Below are 17,772 nucleotides of genomic sequence, written 5' to 3'. Positions count from 1 at the left end.
TAAAATATATTTTTTATTAAATTTTTAAGAGAATTACATAAAATGAATAGAATAATAGAATAATGAAAATTAATATCAGCCTTCCCCCCTCCCCTTAACATCCCTATCTAAAAAAAAAGAAAAAAGAAAAAAAAGGAAGAAAGAAAGAAAAAAGAAAGAAAGATTGCCTGGATATCGGAAGATCCTCACATGCTCCATGGAGTTCAAAATAGCTTTAGTATACATCTTTATTTATCTTTTTTCCCCAAATAGCTAATAATTTTATCTTTGAAGGACCTATATATTTAATCCTATCTTTTGTAAATAAGGGTGCCAAATTTTCAAAAATATATCATATTCATTTCTTAAATTATAAGTAATTTTTTCAAGTGGAATGCAGCTAAATATTTCATTATTCCAACGGTCCATAGTTAAGTATGAATCTGATTTCCAAGTAACTTCAACTGATTTTTTGGCTACTGCCAATGCAATTTTTATAAATTTTTTCTGATATTTATTCAATTTAGGTTTCGGTATTACCCCTTCAATATTGCCTAATAAAAATAATATTGGGTTATGTGGAAGTTGTATTCCAATAATTTGTTCCAGTAAAAGTCTTAAATTTATCCAAAAAGGTTGAATTTTAAAACAAGACCAAGTAGAGTGTAAAAAAGTACCAATTTCTTGATTACATCGAAAACATTGGTCAGATAAATTTGGGTTTAATCTATTTATTTTTTGTGGTGTAATATATAATTGATGTAAAAAATTGTATTGTACTAATCTATGTTGGACATTTTTTGTATTTGTCATACTGTCAAGGCATAGTCTTGACCAATTTGTTTCATCAATTTTAATATTCAAATCAGTTTCCCATTTTTGTCTTAACTTATGAATTCCTTGTTTAATTGTCTGTTTTTGAATCAATTAATTAATCAATCAATGAATTAATTCAAAAAGGAAAAATTTTAAAATTTACTTCTTGTATGTATAGTTTGATTCAAAAACAGCCCACAGTATCTTGTCAGTTTCAATTTTAACCTTCTCTCTTAATCAAAAAGTCAAAAATCTGAGACATGGCTGCTAAAATAATCCAGACTTTATTGCATAGGTTGCAGAATATGGAGCATTCCCAAATTCCAAATTTTCTACACCTCAGCATTTGATCAGCCAGCTTTGATTCTGGATAAAATCAATGAGCATCCCAGTTCTTTCATAAACATACATTGTTCCTAATTCCCAGCAGCAGTGTGTTAACTTAATGCTCGAATCCCTTGTACGTAACTTGCTACCAAAACTGTACACTTTACGCAACCCCAGCCTTCAGCAAATCTTCATAAATTACAAACATTTATTCAACAGACACAAAATGCTGGAGGAACTCAGCAGGTCAGGCAGGAGGGAAGAAAGCAGCTGAAGGGCCTTGGCCTGAAACGGTGGCTGTTTATTCCCCTTCATAGATGCTGCCTGACCAGCTGAGTTTCTCCAGCATTTTGTGTGTGTTGCTCAAGATTTCCAGGATCTACAGAATCTTGTGTTTATACCAAACATTTATTCCTTGCTTTTCCCTTCCAAAACATAATCGAATCCATTGTGAACTTTTGCCGCTAGACACCAGTTACCTAGATGTTTGCCAATTCTCATTTATATTTGTGGAATGATTTGAAAATTTATACTGTTTTTTTATATATGCTATTCAGAAAACACTTTCCAACTCCTAGTATATACCACCTCCAACCCTTTCCCATTGTAAACATCAATTTACCTTAACTATTTGGTTCCAGTCTCACAACTTATTTGTTTTTGATTTCTGCAGTACATTTCTTCATCCTTAACGCCTTTGTTACTTACCTCTTAGTATAAATGTACATTTTTCTCATTTATTCACTCATTCTTTCAAGACCCTTTTGGATATTGTTAATATGGAGTGCCGCAAGTCTTAATCACTGATTTATTGGCGGACAGTGGAGGAAGTGTGTGGTCTTGGTCACAGCAAGGCCTAGGCCTCAGGCTGTAGTGTTGCTTGTTTACAGCCATCAGGAAAAAGTCGTTGAAACTGGTGCGCTTCACCAAGGGTGATATCGTGCGGTGTCCACGCTTGAGTCAGTGCTGCCTCACCCAGTATTCACTTGGCAGATGACAAACTGTATTTTACACATGCTTGCTGTTTAGTATGTACTATGCATGCTTTGTGCTGTGTGTGACTGTTGGTACTGTGTTCTGCACTTTGGCCCTGGAACAGCGCTGTTTTGTTTGGCTGCATTCACGGATATTCATGTATGGTTGAATGACAATTAAATTTGAATTGAATTGAACGTGATGTAGACACTGCTGGCAATTTCAACAATGTCAACCTAATTGTTCTGAATCAAGAAACCAGTTAAGAGTGAACCATGTTTAGGGGTCTGGGGTCTCAAACAGACAAGTTTGGGTAAGGATACCAGGTTTCCTTCTGTGAAAGACTTCAGTGAACAACGTGTCTTCTTATGACATACTAGCAGTTTTGTGGTTAGTGTTGTTGAGAATACTTTCTCTTTGCTATGACAGGACTTCATCTCATGGTCTTGGATAACAAACTGGTACTGCCTACCTCTCACATATTTATATCATGTCTTCAACAAAAGATGCACAATATCACTACTATACTTCTTCAGTACATCAGAATCAGGTTTATTATCACCGGCATGTGACGTGAAATTTGTTAACTTAGCAGCAGCAGTTCAATGCAATACATAATCTAGCAGAGAGAAAATAAATAATAAATAAAATAGAACTAAGAAATAAACATGTAAATCAATTATGTATATTGAATAAATTAAAAAAGAGCAAAATCAGAAATTCTGTATATTAAAAAAAAGTGAGGTGATGTCCAAAGCTTCAATGTCCATTCAGGAATCAGATGGCAGAGGGGAAGAAGCTGTTCCTGAATCACTGAGTGTGTGCCTTCAGGCTTCTGTGTCTCCTACTTGATGGTAACAGTGAGAAAAGGGCATGCCCTGGGTGCTGGAGGTCTTTAATAATGCACGCTGCCTTTCTGAGTGTGGTGAACTACATATACCTGTCTGGACACGCCCCCCCGCTGACTGCTCCTGTGGCTCCTCCCACAGACCCCGGTATAAAGGCAATTGAGGCCTGAGCCCTGCCCTCAGTCTCCAGGATGTAGCATGGTGGTCAATTACTGCTTGTTCTTTCTTCCAGTCAATAAAAGCCGATATCTCGCCTCCCGTCTCAGAGAGTTATTGATGGTGCATCACTGAGACACCACTCCCTAAAGATGTCCTGGGTGCTTTGTAGGCTAGTACCCAAGATGGAGCTGACTAGATTTACAACCCTCTGTAGCTTCTTTCAGTCCTGTGCAGTAGCCCTTCCATACCAGACAGTGATGCAGCCTGTCAGAATGCTCTCCACGGTATAACTATAGAAGTTTTTGAGTGTATTTGTTGACATGCCAAATCTCTTCAAACTCCTAATAAAGTATAGCCGCAGTCTTGCCTTCTTTATGACTACATCAATATGTTGGGTCCAGGTTAGATCCTCAGGGATCTTAACACCCAGGAACTTGAAGCTGCTCACTCTCTCCACTTCTGATCCCTCTGTGAGGATTGGTATGTGTTCCTTCGTCTTACCCTTCCCAAAGTCCACAATCAGCTCTTTCCTCTTATTGACATTGAATGCCAGGTTGTTGCTGTGGCACCATTCCACTAGTTGGCATATCTCACTCCTGCACGCTCTCGTCACCACCTGAGATTCTACCAACAATGGTTGTATCGTCAGCAAATTTAATGAGAGTATTTGAGCAATGCCTAGCTGCAGAATCATGTGTATATAGAGAGTAGAGCAGTGGGCTAAGCACACACCCCTGAGGTGCGCCAGTGTTGATTGTCAGCGAGGAGGATATTTTTTCACCAATCCGCACAGACTGTGGTCTTCCGGTTAGGAAGTCGAGAATCTAATTTCAGAGGGTGGTTAAGAGGCCCAGGTTCTGCAACTTCTCAATCATTTGGTCATTTTTCAATTAATTCTTATTAAATTTGTGATTTGTGTTATTAACATGTTAAAGCCCGAGCTCGTTGCTTGACAGTGATACTCCCAAACTCGTGCCTGAGCTGTTGTTACAGCCCAGTTCACATTGGTCAAGCCCAAACCTCACTCACACAATACCAATATGTCAGGGATTTTCTGGAGTTCTGAATCTGGTCTCCCTCCGTGATCTTTAGTTGATCACCCATCGCTCTATGCTATTGCTGCACTCTTTTGAGAGTACAAAGGGCTTATGAACACCCAAAGGTTTCTTGTACTGCTGTTTCCATGCATTTAAAATCCAGCCTTTCCCTACAATGCCAAATTAGTGAGAATAAAATTCTTCTCACTCACTCAGAAAATAGAAAAAAAATCTAACAACAGTTCAAAGTTTAATTTTCAGTGACAACGAACTTCACACTCTGTTGACTTCTTCTGTTTTACAATTGAACTCTTCTTATTCAATTTAAATTTATCCTGACTTAATTACTGCAGTAGCCCAACTATTTAAAGAGGACACTTTCAGGGAACAGGAAATCATGACTCCTGTGTAGCCAATTATTTTTTTCCTTACTGGCTTAGTCTGGTTTAGAGTACTGACATCAGGTAGGTAATTTAAACATCTTAACATTCAGCAACTAAAAAAAGTAAATTAACAGAATAAATACAAAAAAGTCATAAAACACACAATTGGAAATTTCAATATTTGTGCTCCAATTACTTTGCTGATGCTAACGGAGCTCTGTTAACAATGCTGAAGGCAGCAAGGGAGACAGAAATGAGCATTTCTCAGTTTCAGCTTTGGGGATTAATTTTATCTTTTTGTGTTGGCATTACACAGCTATTATCGATCTGATGCAACTGTGCAATTTATATACAAGCTGCGCTTAAGATACATAACTCAGCTAGATTTAATATTATCTCCATAGTACTTAAATATGGAAATAATGGAAACAGTAAATTTCTGTTGGTAATACTGGAGCGGTGATGCAGAGGCCTGGACTAATGGCCTGCAGACAAGAGTTTGCATCCATGGAATTTAAATACAGTTAATTAAGTTAGTTAGTATTAAATAAAAACTAATGATGTAACTCTATTGTCAAAAACTGAACTGTTACAATTTTGGGGAAAAATTCTACCAGCTTAACCCGATCCTGATTGTATATAGTTCGAGCCAAGGATCAAGTGGTTGACTATTAATTGCCCTCTGAACGAATTTAGTAAGTCACCCAGTAGTGTCAAACCACTATATCAAAATGCAATAACATAACCGTGGAAATGCGTTCATCACGATTGTTGAGGCTCAAGGCTCACCATAGCTTTTGCAAGGTCAATTAGGGATAGACATTAAATGCTGTCCTTGACAATGTCGTCAAAACAAGGACAATGAAAAGTTCCATGGCATGGATTTGTTACAGAAAAATACTTCAGAAACTGAATTTTACAGAACAACAATATTCCAGTAATTCTTTAATAAAAATATGCAATGCTGCTGATATCATTCTAAAATAAAAATCCTGTACTATATCCTTTTAGACCTCTAATTAGTTGTTCCGGACCAAAGTGATTTCCAAATTGACAGGCGTGGATAATGAATTGTACTTCCTGAAGGAATATCAAAGCAAAGCAAGTATGATAATTGCAAAAATAGTCCTTCATAATTCAAGTAAAGTTCAGGTTCCTTAGCATGCAGAAACCTCTCTAATTCATAGTCTTATCAGAAATTATTCAATGCTGCTTATTTTCTTACCTGCCGACTCAACAAGAGGAAGATGTTTAAGTTTGGTGCTGTGAAGGAGATCCTGCAAGTCCCTGTACTTGCAGTTTACAATGACGAATCGGATATCCCTTATCATGATATCTTCCACACGGATGTTATATTTTCTGAAAAGAATATTTCAAAATGAAATGATCTGTAAAAGAATTCCGCTGACGGTCTGAGGTCAAAAGATCTAAGCATATCTATGAACGGCAAAAGGAAAAACATAATCCTGAACTTATCCACTGTACTGCTATAGAATTATTCTTCTAATGTGATTGTTTGAATTTCCCTCACAATTACTTTAGCATGACAATTTTAAATCAAGGTTCGGCCATCCGTAAGTAAATCAGTATGCGTCATTTGACACATTTGTAATTGTGTCCCAATGGGGAATTTGGGACTAACTTAAATTTTCAAGACCAAATATCACAGATTTTACTAGGACAATGTATCAAGGGAGAAAGTAAAGACACAATTGACTAGATGAATCAAGCTGACAGTTTACTCCTTGCATTCTTCTGGGTTGGAAAATAGATGACATTGCAAAACAGGTGAAAACCATCAATTAGCAGTGGAGATGGACTGTTCAGGAAATCTTTGGTGATTAGAATAGATGTTGCATCCCTTCTGTATGATAAGAGGGCAAACACGTGAGGAATTATGCTCAAAATGAATTAATTGCATGCAGGACAGAATGTAGTTGTGCAACATAAAGTTTGAGTGTTTTTTAACCACAAACACAAACCAGTCACCCCATCTAGCACACCAGCTCCAAATCCTCTTTGCTTGGTGTATACTATAATTTAAAATGGATCTTGCCAGTTGAAAGATCTCCACAGATTCTGTCCGATTTGCTGGGTACTTCTATCATGCTCTTGTATTTCAGATTCCCAGCAGCTACTGTGCTTCATATAGTACTAATAATGTATTTTTCCTCCCTCTTCTGTCCTCATTCATCTGCTGATTACATCTTCTCCAGAAATAGCAGCAGCAACTAACAAGTCTTCACTACCCTCTCTCAGTGTTTGCTTCTTCCAGCCTCTCCTGGTCTCTACCTGCCACATACATCCCTGTCACTCTCACTCCACCACTATTCTATGCAACTTAAAACATCTTTCATTTCCAATTTTAGCAAGTTATGATAAAAGGTCATCAGCCAGGAATGTTAACTGTTTCCTTCTCCATTGATGCTGTCTGAACTGCTGGTTTCAGATTCCAAAATTTATTTTAATTTCAAAGACCAGACTTGTTTCATAACTTATAACTAAAAAAAAGGCTTGTCCTTAATTGGTACCAGTATATATTGTTTCAGAAATTACTCTGACCAAGCTAAGAAAGATCAATCTTTTTTTTTGACAACTAGACTGATCATGTTAACTAAAAAGTAAAATCTCCCATTAAGCCTGCCCTGTATTAGATGCTTCTTTTTATCACCTCATTTATACATCGCAATTGTTCACTCAGTTACTGGAGACAACTCTCAGCATTGCCTTCAATGATTATGTATTTTTGCCAATATAGACGCTGATCTTTCAATAGGCCTCAATGATTTCATACGTAAGCACTAAAGTGACTTTTCTTCTATTCGATATTTCCCATAGACATTAAAGCATTGTATTTTAGTCCCTTTTGAAACTACTACATTATATGACCTTTTCTACCCATTTCCTCTATTTTCTTGGCAACACAAAAGCTCAAGTTGCTTATCAAATGCTAGAAATTAGTATTATCCTCTCTGCACTTGGAATCATTAATATGAAAAGTAACAGAGCTTAATGAGCTGGTGCTTAATCGTATTAAAGGTTAATTCTGGGTCCTCGTCCATCCACAGATGCTTGCTGGTTCACCTGTCACAATTCTCACATCACCACCACTAACATAATAGCAACATCCAGGAGATAATGCCAAGTTAGTTAGTCAAATAACTTCCATCCATAATAAACACTGTAAATTGATTAATTAAGCTTTACTAGAAAGGGTTCTAGAGACATATTCCATCCTCACATTTGCAATGACAATGCCTACTCAACTCAAAACAATTTTGAAAATGTGCTAGTCAACTTCATTAGATTTTGTTTGAGGATATAATCGGCAGATGAGGAGGAACTGATGAATATATTCTACTTGAGTTTCCAAAAGACAATTAATTTGGTGCCAAAAAGAGAATGTTATGCCAGATTGGGGCTCATGATATCCTCAATATGTGAAATATTTTACACAGTTTGAAGATTGAACAGTAGCAATAAGGACTTGAGGAAATTTCAGTGCTTGCTTCTCAACTATATGCAATCCATTTCAATAATTCTGATTAAAGTACAAAATGTGACCTTGCTGAATGTGAAAGCAGACTATAGACTCAAGACCTCTGCAAGGTGATTTGGATCACTTAAGAGGGTGGTTAATAGGAAGGAAGTTGCAGTATGATTATGGGGAAATATGAATCAATTAATTCTGGTAAAATATAGTAAAAGGAGAAGTTTTTTGAACATTGGAAGATCAGCATGTGCTGGTACTCAGACGGGAATCAGCACCTTGGACATGGATCATGAGAAATTATCATGCAGGAACAGTAAGAAAGCAAAGGAGTACATTATTTTTGAAAATCAAAAGTCACTGCATTATTTACTTCCAACATCCTTCCATGCAATGCATTCAAGATCCTTAAAGGAACTAATTAGAAAGACATTGTACTTATCTCAATTACCACACTTATGTGACCAGTGATTCAGGCGCTGAAGTTAATTTCTGTCATCCATTCTATTACCTCAATATCACTTTAAACATTCTATTTAAATCTCCCCTTAAACTCCGTTGCTTTATGGGGTGTAACTCCAATTTCTGAAGCCTCTCCACATAAATGAACTCCTTTATTTCTGAGAAATCACACCAGCACTAACTTCAAAGGCTTGACATTTTTTTTTAAAGGAATAGTCCCCCACAACTGCAACTGGATCCTCGGTGGGTAACTTCACTTACCACTACCCAGAACTGATTCCACAGCCAACCGACTTCACTTTCAAGGACTCTATACAACTCATGCTCTCTGTACAGTATTATTTTTATTTGTACAATTTGTCTTGTTTTGCACATTGGTTGCTTGTCAGTCTTTGTCTCTTTATGTATAGTTTGTTCATAAAATAAATAGAATTTCTTTTTACCCTGTAGATTCTTGAAATAAAATGATTTTCAAGGTAATATATAGTAACATACATATACTTTGATGATAAATTTACTTTTAACTTTGAATGCAAGTGGTACCAATATTCAAATTGTGATGCAGTCAATGATTCATAACAAGTCACCAATAATTCATCCCCAGCCATTGTCATGGCTACAATTTCCAAATTGGTTCCAAAACTCAATATCACAGTGGAACCGAACTTCAGAAATTGAATTTGAGTTCACTGCTACTGCAATGCAGTGCAGTTGACACTTCCAATTCGGGATGAATACTTGACAGTTGTTTTGCTTTCTCAAATTCCACTTCCCAACACGGCCTACTCCTCAGAATACAGTATTGCTCTCCAAACAGAACAGAGTCTCTGAACTACAGTAACTCCTTCATTGATGTCAAACAGGTAATTTTTGCATCAAAGCTTTTGAAGAAATTGCCTGTCACCTGAACCTCTCATACATCTTCGAGATAATGAGATTTGAGCCATATTCTGAACAACTAACCAAATTAAATTGTTTCTACCTACAAAAATAGCTAACTGGCTGCTTCTCATTGGTTGCTCAGCAACAGTGTGAGTTCCTTGGTACAGAAAACAATGATACATTTGCTGGAGACAAATTTGTTGAATACTGTGCACAAGCACATCAACATGAATAAGTGGTTGAAATATTAAAGCAAAATACCGATCTGCTGTCTAAACATGAAATAGCAAGCTGAATATCGAAAATACCTTGGAATGGAATGAACCTTATGAGACCAAAAGCTAATAAAGTATAATGGCTTTTGATTTATTGCCTCTAGATCTTTGCGCAGGGTTTGCTCCACCATTCAGCTGCCTTCCTGATAGGGCAGACCAAAAAGCAACACATCAAAATTTTATTTCTATTTATTTATTTAACAATACAGTATGGAGTAGGGCCATCCAGGCCTTCAAGCCTCGTCGCCCTAGCAACCCTCGTTTAACCCCTAACTAATCACGGGGCAATTTACAATGACAAATCCTACCTGGTATGTCGTTGGATTGTGGGAGGACACAGGAGGACTTGGGGTAAAACCCACACGTTCCACATACAGACTCCTAACAGATGACTCCAGAATTGTACTCCAAACTCCAAAGCCCCCAAGCTGTAACAGCACACACTACCTGCTTCGCCACCGTGGCGCCCTAATTTTGCTGTAACTTCTTCAGTATTTAATGGCAAATGGCCCCTCAAAAACATTAATAATGTATTGATCTTACAAATGAGATATATCTCTTTAAAAACTGAATGACGATAACATGTATATTTCCACAATAAAATTTCAGTAGCTGTTTCAGAATTTGGTATGTGTGGTTTAGCGGGTCACTTGTGCATAGCGAGCTTGCAAATGAAAGTTTGAGAAAATACCTTGCTTTTCTAATCTGGCCAGTATTTCTCCCTCAACATTGACTTGCTTAAATAAACGTGGGCTAAAGAAGTTGATCAAGTAGCATCTGTAGTTTGGTCACTACTTGAGCAAAATTGGTTCCAAAAAGGTGACAAGCGAGCACATTATCAAGTTACTGACAGGTGGTAGCCACAAAACTTCAGCTGCAGAGCAGGTCAAAGTTAAAACGCCTATGGCCGTGATGGTCCACGTTGCAGGATGCAGCTCATGCAAAGGCTCTGTGAGGAGGAACCACAGACTAAGGTCCCTGAGCCTTTAGATGCTGCACGTTATGAATACAACTTTTCTCTCTCAATGAGCAACTACCATTAGCACTTTAAGCAACATAGTTGATATCACATGTTGTAGTTCCATCCCATGAAGATCATGGGGTAAACAGGGACAAGTGGGACTAGTATGGTTGGGCATCTTGATTGGCATGAACTAGTTGGACCAAATGGCCTGCTTCCATGGTGAGTCATAGAGTTTATGACTCTTAGATTATTAGACTGCTTTTACAGTTAATATAAGCTGAAAATCAATGTGGAATGAACACATTCAGACACCTTTAAGTTGAGCCGAGCTTACCCTTGCTAAATTACAATTTGCAGTTGTTTCTGAATTGGGCAATTTGCAGCCACATGATACAGCTGCTCCCAGTGGACGAGAGTTCCAACTAACTGTAGTTCAGACTGGCCTCTTTTAGTTCTATGTGTTTTTTTTGCACTCTTGTGTTTTTGCCTGTTCTTTCTTGGGAGCAATCTGTTAGTATTTTCGTGCAAAGGAGGGGGTTAGCAGTTTGGGGTTTGATGGTCTAGTGTTTTCCACGTGGAGCGATTTGTTAGTTTTTTTTGTGTGAGTAAGGGGGCTTGGGGTTTGCAAGTTTTTTTATATATGGGGGGGTTGATGTTTTTCTTTGAATGGCTTCCATGGTTTTTTATGTTTTGTGGCTATCTGGAGAAGATGATTCTCAGAGTTCTATACTTTGATAATAAATGAACCTTTGAACTAGAAGTAGTTCATGGTGGTTTCAAAATGGTTGTTGTGACGTGTCTAGTGTGATGGCTTAGTGGGTAGTGCTTGTCACTCTCACTTTCAGCTACCACCGCTGGTTAGCAGTCCTGCCAGAAGGAGAGTTGAATGAGTAAGTCTCTCCCTACCAGTACATAGCTTCTCCAACAGCAAGAGACTACACTCGTGAGGACCACAGGTATGATCTTGACTAATGGACATCTCAGGATCTCCATACCTTCCGCCCAGACTTGTGATGTTGATGATCATCACCTATTGTCCTTTGAGACAGACAGATGCCAACCATTACATGGTGATAAATCTTTTTCAGGTTAGATGTAAGATTTTTGCAAAGTAGGGGAATTAAAGGTTATGGGGAAAAGGCAGGTAGGTGTTGATGAGTCCATGGCCAGATCAGCCATAATATTATTGAATGGCGGTGCAGGCTCGACGGGCCAGGTGGCCGACTCCTGCTCCTACTTCATATCACAGGTGCTTAGAGATTCTGATTTATAGAGCTTCTATAAATTTATTAATATTCTCTTTGTTGTACATCTCTCCAAGAAAGTTTTAACTGTATCTAATTTTCTGATATCTTGCAGGTGCTTTATTTTGAGGTTCGATAACAATTGTTCCAATATATGAACATTTTGTTTCAACGTTTATCATGACACACCTATTGATAAAGCCAAAAACATTTACTGAGAGTTTGGCATGTCCTCCTTGTTTCTGTTCACATCCTTGATGCACAGAAAAGACTGTACATTCTAAATCATTGCTGCCTCAAATCCTGGATGAATTACATCACAGTGTGTAAAATTACTTCTCATTAGGATGTTCTTCCTGTTTTCTGCTGGGTCCCAAATCTGACCTGTTTTGCTACAAATTGCTTAGGCTTTCTTCCACCGTCTGACATTTAGACCACATTCGACAGAAATACAACTGTACATTTCGCAGAAGGACACCGGTCATCAAATTATGTGCATTTCTGATTCAACACTCTAGAGACTGAGCTTGATTGATAGCTTTATAAGGTTATCACTTGTTAGTAAAAGCCTTTTGTTAAGTAACTGCCCTCGACAAAGTAAATCCTGCCTGCTGCGGAGGAAGATACAGTGTCAAAACTTAATATAAATAAAAGGAAATAATGACCTATGAAGTTAAAATGAATTTCCTTCCTAGAATCTATGCATTATTGAATTGCGAATATTATAAAACTGAAAGTAAAAATCTATGAATGAGATTTTTCATGGAATCCTCTTGACATGCTGTCTTTAAAATGAATGAATTCAAAGTTTTTGATTTAGCTGCTTTCACACGTGCCTTGTGTTCTGCTGGTTGTTTGTGTTTGTAGGTTCCAGTCTATAACCTATGAGGATGCTAATAGTTTGCTGAGAAATTGTTACAAAATTCACAAAACACTACCAAAAATTTGAGATAAAAAATAAAACTCATTCTCATATAATTTATGTGAATAAAAGTAAATAAATAAACATAATTGTAATAAACTCATGTTTAATGATGCATGAGCAGATGACATGGCCTCAAATTATGGAAAATTGTTTCATAGGAATATAAGAAAATATGAAATAGGTGCAGAAGTCAGCCACCTGGCCTGTCAAGCTTGTCCCTCCATTCAATAAGATCACGGCTGGTCTGGCTGTGGACTCAGTTCCACCTACCTGCCTTTCCCCCATAACCCTCAATTCCCCTGCTACCCAAAAATCTGTTTCCAAAGAACTGAGTCCATCGTAATGCAGGGGCACATGTATCTGAAGGTCAACACCTTGAAGCAAACACAAAACACATGGTCAAGCAGACAGCAGTGATTCCTGCTCATCTGTATATCTCTGAGTTAACAAACTTCCCAGAGCAAGGCACTTATAAATCTCTGTTGCTCTGTCGACCTCTGTATCTTCAACTTCCCAGAACAAGACACTCAGGGCAACACCAGCAGCTGATGTTCCTCTTGCCCTGTCTCTGGGAAGTTCAAAGCAGAAGCATTCCTAGCACCAAGTTTCAATCATTCACTTTCTACATGCAAGCACATTGTTCACCTGCTCAATACCAGGATCCTGAAAAAGACAGAACAATATGGAAAACAGAAACCAGGGTAGGATATTTGACTCCTTGTATTTGCTCCACTGTTAAATTAGATCAATGCTAATTTTTTAACCTCAGAGTCATTTCCCTGCACTTTGCCCATATTTCCTGATTTCCTTAATATTTATAAACTCCACTGAGTTCCGCCATGGTAAGAGATTACCAAACAAGCACCAGAAATGGTCAAAGCCATTCCAAAGGCCTCTTTGAAAAGGCTGACATCCCTAATGACCCATGGAAATCCCTCGGGTGTAACTATTCTAAGTGGAGAAAGGGCAAGGGATTGCCATTGAGATTGCCAAATTCCTTTGTCGGGAGCTCACAGAATCCCAACTTAAATAAAAGAGGTGGCACGTCACCTCCGGAGCTACCCATCTGACTTAACAAGGGTACCCTAGTCTGCAAGTATCACACTGGGCTCATCATTCCTCTTAGTATCCAAGGAACTAATAATGAAGCAAGTTAAAGATGACACCAAGGGGTTACCGGAGAAGACACCTGCCTCTCACAGAAATTAAATATTTTTGTTTCAATAACCTCTTTCTGAGAGCACTGCAACCATCCCATTAAGAATGACTGGTTAAGCTGCTTAAGGCACATGTCCTGTCACAGGTAACCACTCTTATATCAGGATCCTAAAATGATCATGACTTAAATATTCAATGCACCCAATGTCAGAAGGTGCCCTCCGTACTTGAAGATCACTGGCTCCTTACTTAGCATGAATGGGAAAACAGAAACTATTGGGATCATGAGCTTGTCAATTCTGAAGACCTTCCAGAACAGCAGGTAATCCATTACAACTTCTATATCAAAATTTCACAGCTTTTTAAAGACAAGTATCTTGATTCTCTGTTTTGTTAGCACACAAAAAAAACAGTTCTTTATGTTTCTCATCAAACTAAATGCACAGGAAGATATACAGCAAGAGAAATAATCAAATATGTAATTTTATAGAAAAAAAAAGTGTCCCAAAGAAGAGCAGGATTGCAGAAAAATACTATTATATTTTGTTGAGATTTGCAACAACAGAATTCTGTAAAACTGAATAAGGAATTAGAGGACAGTGTTCAATTTTCTCCAGCTAAGAACCAAAGGAAGGTGATTCTAACGGAACATGAAAAATACTCTTCAAAAAGATTTGAGTGGGAAAACTCAAAAGGCAGAAACTTGGTGAAATGGCTGAAAATGGAAGAAAGGAGCAAAAAAATGAAAATTGCTGGCATGAATGGAGTTTTACTAGCACAGAACAATGAGAAGAGAATATTTAATTAAAAAACTTCCTTTAAATGTAAGAGACCAAGAAACCTGATAAGTCTTTTTGTGTGGATGGAGAGTGATAAAAGAAAGTGATGAATACTGACTCCACTGAGAGCACAGGTATATCTGAGCCATGTGAAATACTGTAGCAAGGTGAAAGGGATCACCATGTATGTGTTTTCAGGAGTTTGCTAGACTCTGAACTGTTGAAATATGCTGCTTTGCTAATTAGTATTTATTTTATTATTGTCACATGTACTGAGATATGGTGAAACAATCTGCCAGAACATCTGTCTGCAAAGCTTCGAAGTTTGATGTAATATTTTTAAGTTTGTTTTTATCAAAATATTATTGGTTATGCTGAACTACACGGCAGGAACATTTGCAAGTAGCATTGCCTGATTGAACAGGGATCTATGCAAGACTTGCTACTAATTTGTAAACATGCATCAAATAGTACTTCACAGAAGCATCACACGTGCTTATTTCAAACAAAGCTCTCCTTTTTATGGGTGCTTAGTTGCTGGTACAATTGAATAGATGTCATGGGATTTCAGCAATATATTGCTTGAAATAATTGTTAATTGTGCTGTAAATAAAAATATGCTTAGTGTAAGTCTAGAATGGTTACTATTGGAGATATTCTTAGTTTCTTATTCTTAATTCCTATTAATAATGAGACTAATTGTCCCAGCCATTTAACAGAGTGAATTGAGAACTACTGTTGGACTTCATCCTTGCATACTTGAATATGCAAATACAGGTACTCCACTCCTCCTACTGCAGTCTTCAGTGACAGACTGAAGAATGACTGTAGCAATACGAATGTTGTATTTGCATGTGATTAAAAAGGGCCAATAAGTAACAAACACTGCTGAACAATCTCACTGGCTCTGAAACTTAATTTTAATAAATATGAAGACACTTTCCTTCAGAAGAAAACTAAGCCAGTGTTTTCATTCCCTTTAAGCTTGTCCATTGTGCTACAATTCTTAAGTCTGGTTGAAGACCGTCACTTTTTATGCCATACTGTTAAATGCCGCAACAGCCCTACAGAAGGTACTGTTTTAATATAGCTACTTTATGGACTTACTGTAGACGAGTATCTGCACAAAATCATTGAGAGTCCTTGCCAAGCAATAGCCCCAGATGAACTATGACATCTGCCATCTGCTGAGGGCTAGATCAGATTCTAGCAACCAAGAAAGTAAAAAAAAATCCAGGTACGATCTCCAGAAAGACATTTCACAGGCAAGGTGGCAATTCTGGACTAAATTTGAATCAATGAAGGATCTTCAACAGTAGTGGCAGGGCTTGAATGCTATCACCACTTATAAAGTGAAATCAAGCGACAAAGGCGACACCAGGACTTGGCTTTCAGATGAGCTCAGTGCTTTTGTGGCCGCTTTGACCATCAAAACATGGAGGAACCATCACAAACTCCCATGGCCCCCGAACATCCTGTGATTGCAGTCTCTGAGGCTGAAGTGCAAGAATTCTTTGGAATAGTGAAGCCACAGAAAGCCAACCAGCCAGGTACTAAAGACCAGTGCTGATCAACTGGCTGGAGAGTTCACTGAGATATTTAACCTCTCGCTTCAGCAGTCTGAGGTACCCACCTGCTTCAAGCAGGTTTCAATTAGACCAGTTTCCAGGAAGACCATGGTAACCTGCCTCAATGGCTTTCATACAGTGGCACTTACATCCACAATGATGAAGTGTTTTGAGAAGTTGGTGATGAAATATATCAACTCCTGCTTGAGAAGCAACTTAGATCTGCTCCAATTTGCCCCTACCAGAGTAACAGGTCCATAACAGATGCCATTTTATTGGCTCGTCACTCAACCCTGGACATCTGGGCAGCAGAGATGCATACATCATTATTGACTATAGCTCAGCAACAACATCTCCTCCACAACCTCCATCAGCACAGGCGCACCACCACGCTGTGTGCCTAGCCCCCTGCTCTAATAGCTATATACTTATGAACGTGTGGCAAAGCGCAGCTCTAATCCCATATACAAGCTTGCTGACGATACTCCTATTATAGGCCGAATCAAACCTGGTAACAAAGCAGCATATAGGAGGGAGATTGAATATCTAGTTGAGTGGTGGCACAACAACATCCTCTCACTCGATGTCAGCAAGACCAAGGAGCTGATTATTGACTTCAGGAGGGGGAAACTAGAGAGTACTCATGGGGGTGGGGGGGGGTGGAATCAGAGGTAGAGATGGTCAGCAATTTAAAATTCCTCGGTGTTATCATTTCAGAGGACCTGTCCTGGGCCCCAGCATGCAAATGCAAGCCAGTGCCTCTACTTCCTCAGGAGTTTGTGACGATTCAGCATGACATCTAAAACGGACAAACTTTATGAATGTGTTGTGGAAATTACATGGAATGGCTGCATCACAGCCTGGTTTGGAAACACCAATGCCCTTGAACAGAAAATCCTACAAAAAGTAGTGGATAGGGCCTAGTCCATCATGGATAAAGCCCTTCCACCATTGAGCAAACCTACATGAAACAGTGTCGCAGGAAAGCAGCATCCATCATTAGGGAACCCCACCATCCAGGCCATGCTCTTTTCTCACTTCTGCCATAACGAAGGTGGAACAGGGGCCTCAGGACCCACACCACCAGGTTCAGGAATAGTTATTACCCCTCATTCATCAGGCTCTTGAACCAAAGGGGGTAACTTCACTTGTCCCATCAATGTTTCCACAACATATGGACTCACTTTCAAGGACTCTTCATCTCATGCTTTCAATATTTATTGCTTGCTTATTTATTTATTTATTTATTTATTTATTTATTATTTCTTCTTTCTTTTTGGAATTGCACAGTTTGCTGAGTTTTGCACACTGGTTGCAAGCCCAGTTGGTGTGGCCTGTCATTAATTTTATTATGGTTATTGGATTTATTGTGCATGCCCACAAGAAAATGAGTCTCAGGGCTGTTTATAGGTGACATATATGTACTTTGAACTTATGACTGTGAATTGCCCTCAGTCACATGCACTAATTATGGAATTAAGTGCAGACTGTGCAACATTCC

General features: G+C 38.3%; 1 protein-coding gene across 4 annotated transcripts in view; it reads right to left on the bottom strand.

Moving 5' to 3' along the window:
- Nucleotides 1-17,772, bottom strand: part of clcn2c (chloride channel 2c) — a 510,268-nt gene that overhangs the window by 105,130 nt on the left and 387,366 nt on the right. For all 4 annotated transcript variants that reach the window (XM_073041207.1, XM_073041210.1, XM_073041208.1 and 1 more), the window contains exon 16: nucleotides 5,750-5,883. In XM_073041207.1, coding sequence (XP_072897308.1) covers nucleotides 5,750-5,883 — 134 coding nt within the window. The remainder of the gene's footprint in view (nucleotides 1-5,749; nucleotides 5,884-17,772) is intronic.

The sequence above is a fragment of the Hemitrygon akajei genome, chromosome 3 (genome assembly GCF_048418815.1).
Source record: "Hemitrygon akajei chromosome 3, sHemAka1.3, whole genome shotgun sequence".
NCBI classification, from domain to species: domain Eukaryota; kingdom Metazoa; phylum Chordata; class Chondrichthyes; order Myliobatiformes; family Dasyatidae; genus Hemitrygon; species Hemitrygon akajei.
This window is presented reverse-complemented; position numbering and strand designations above follow the sequence as displayed.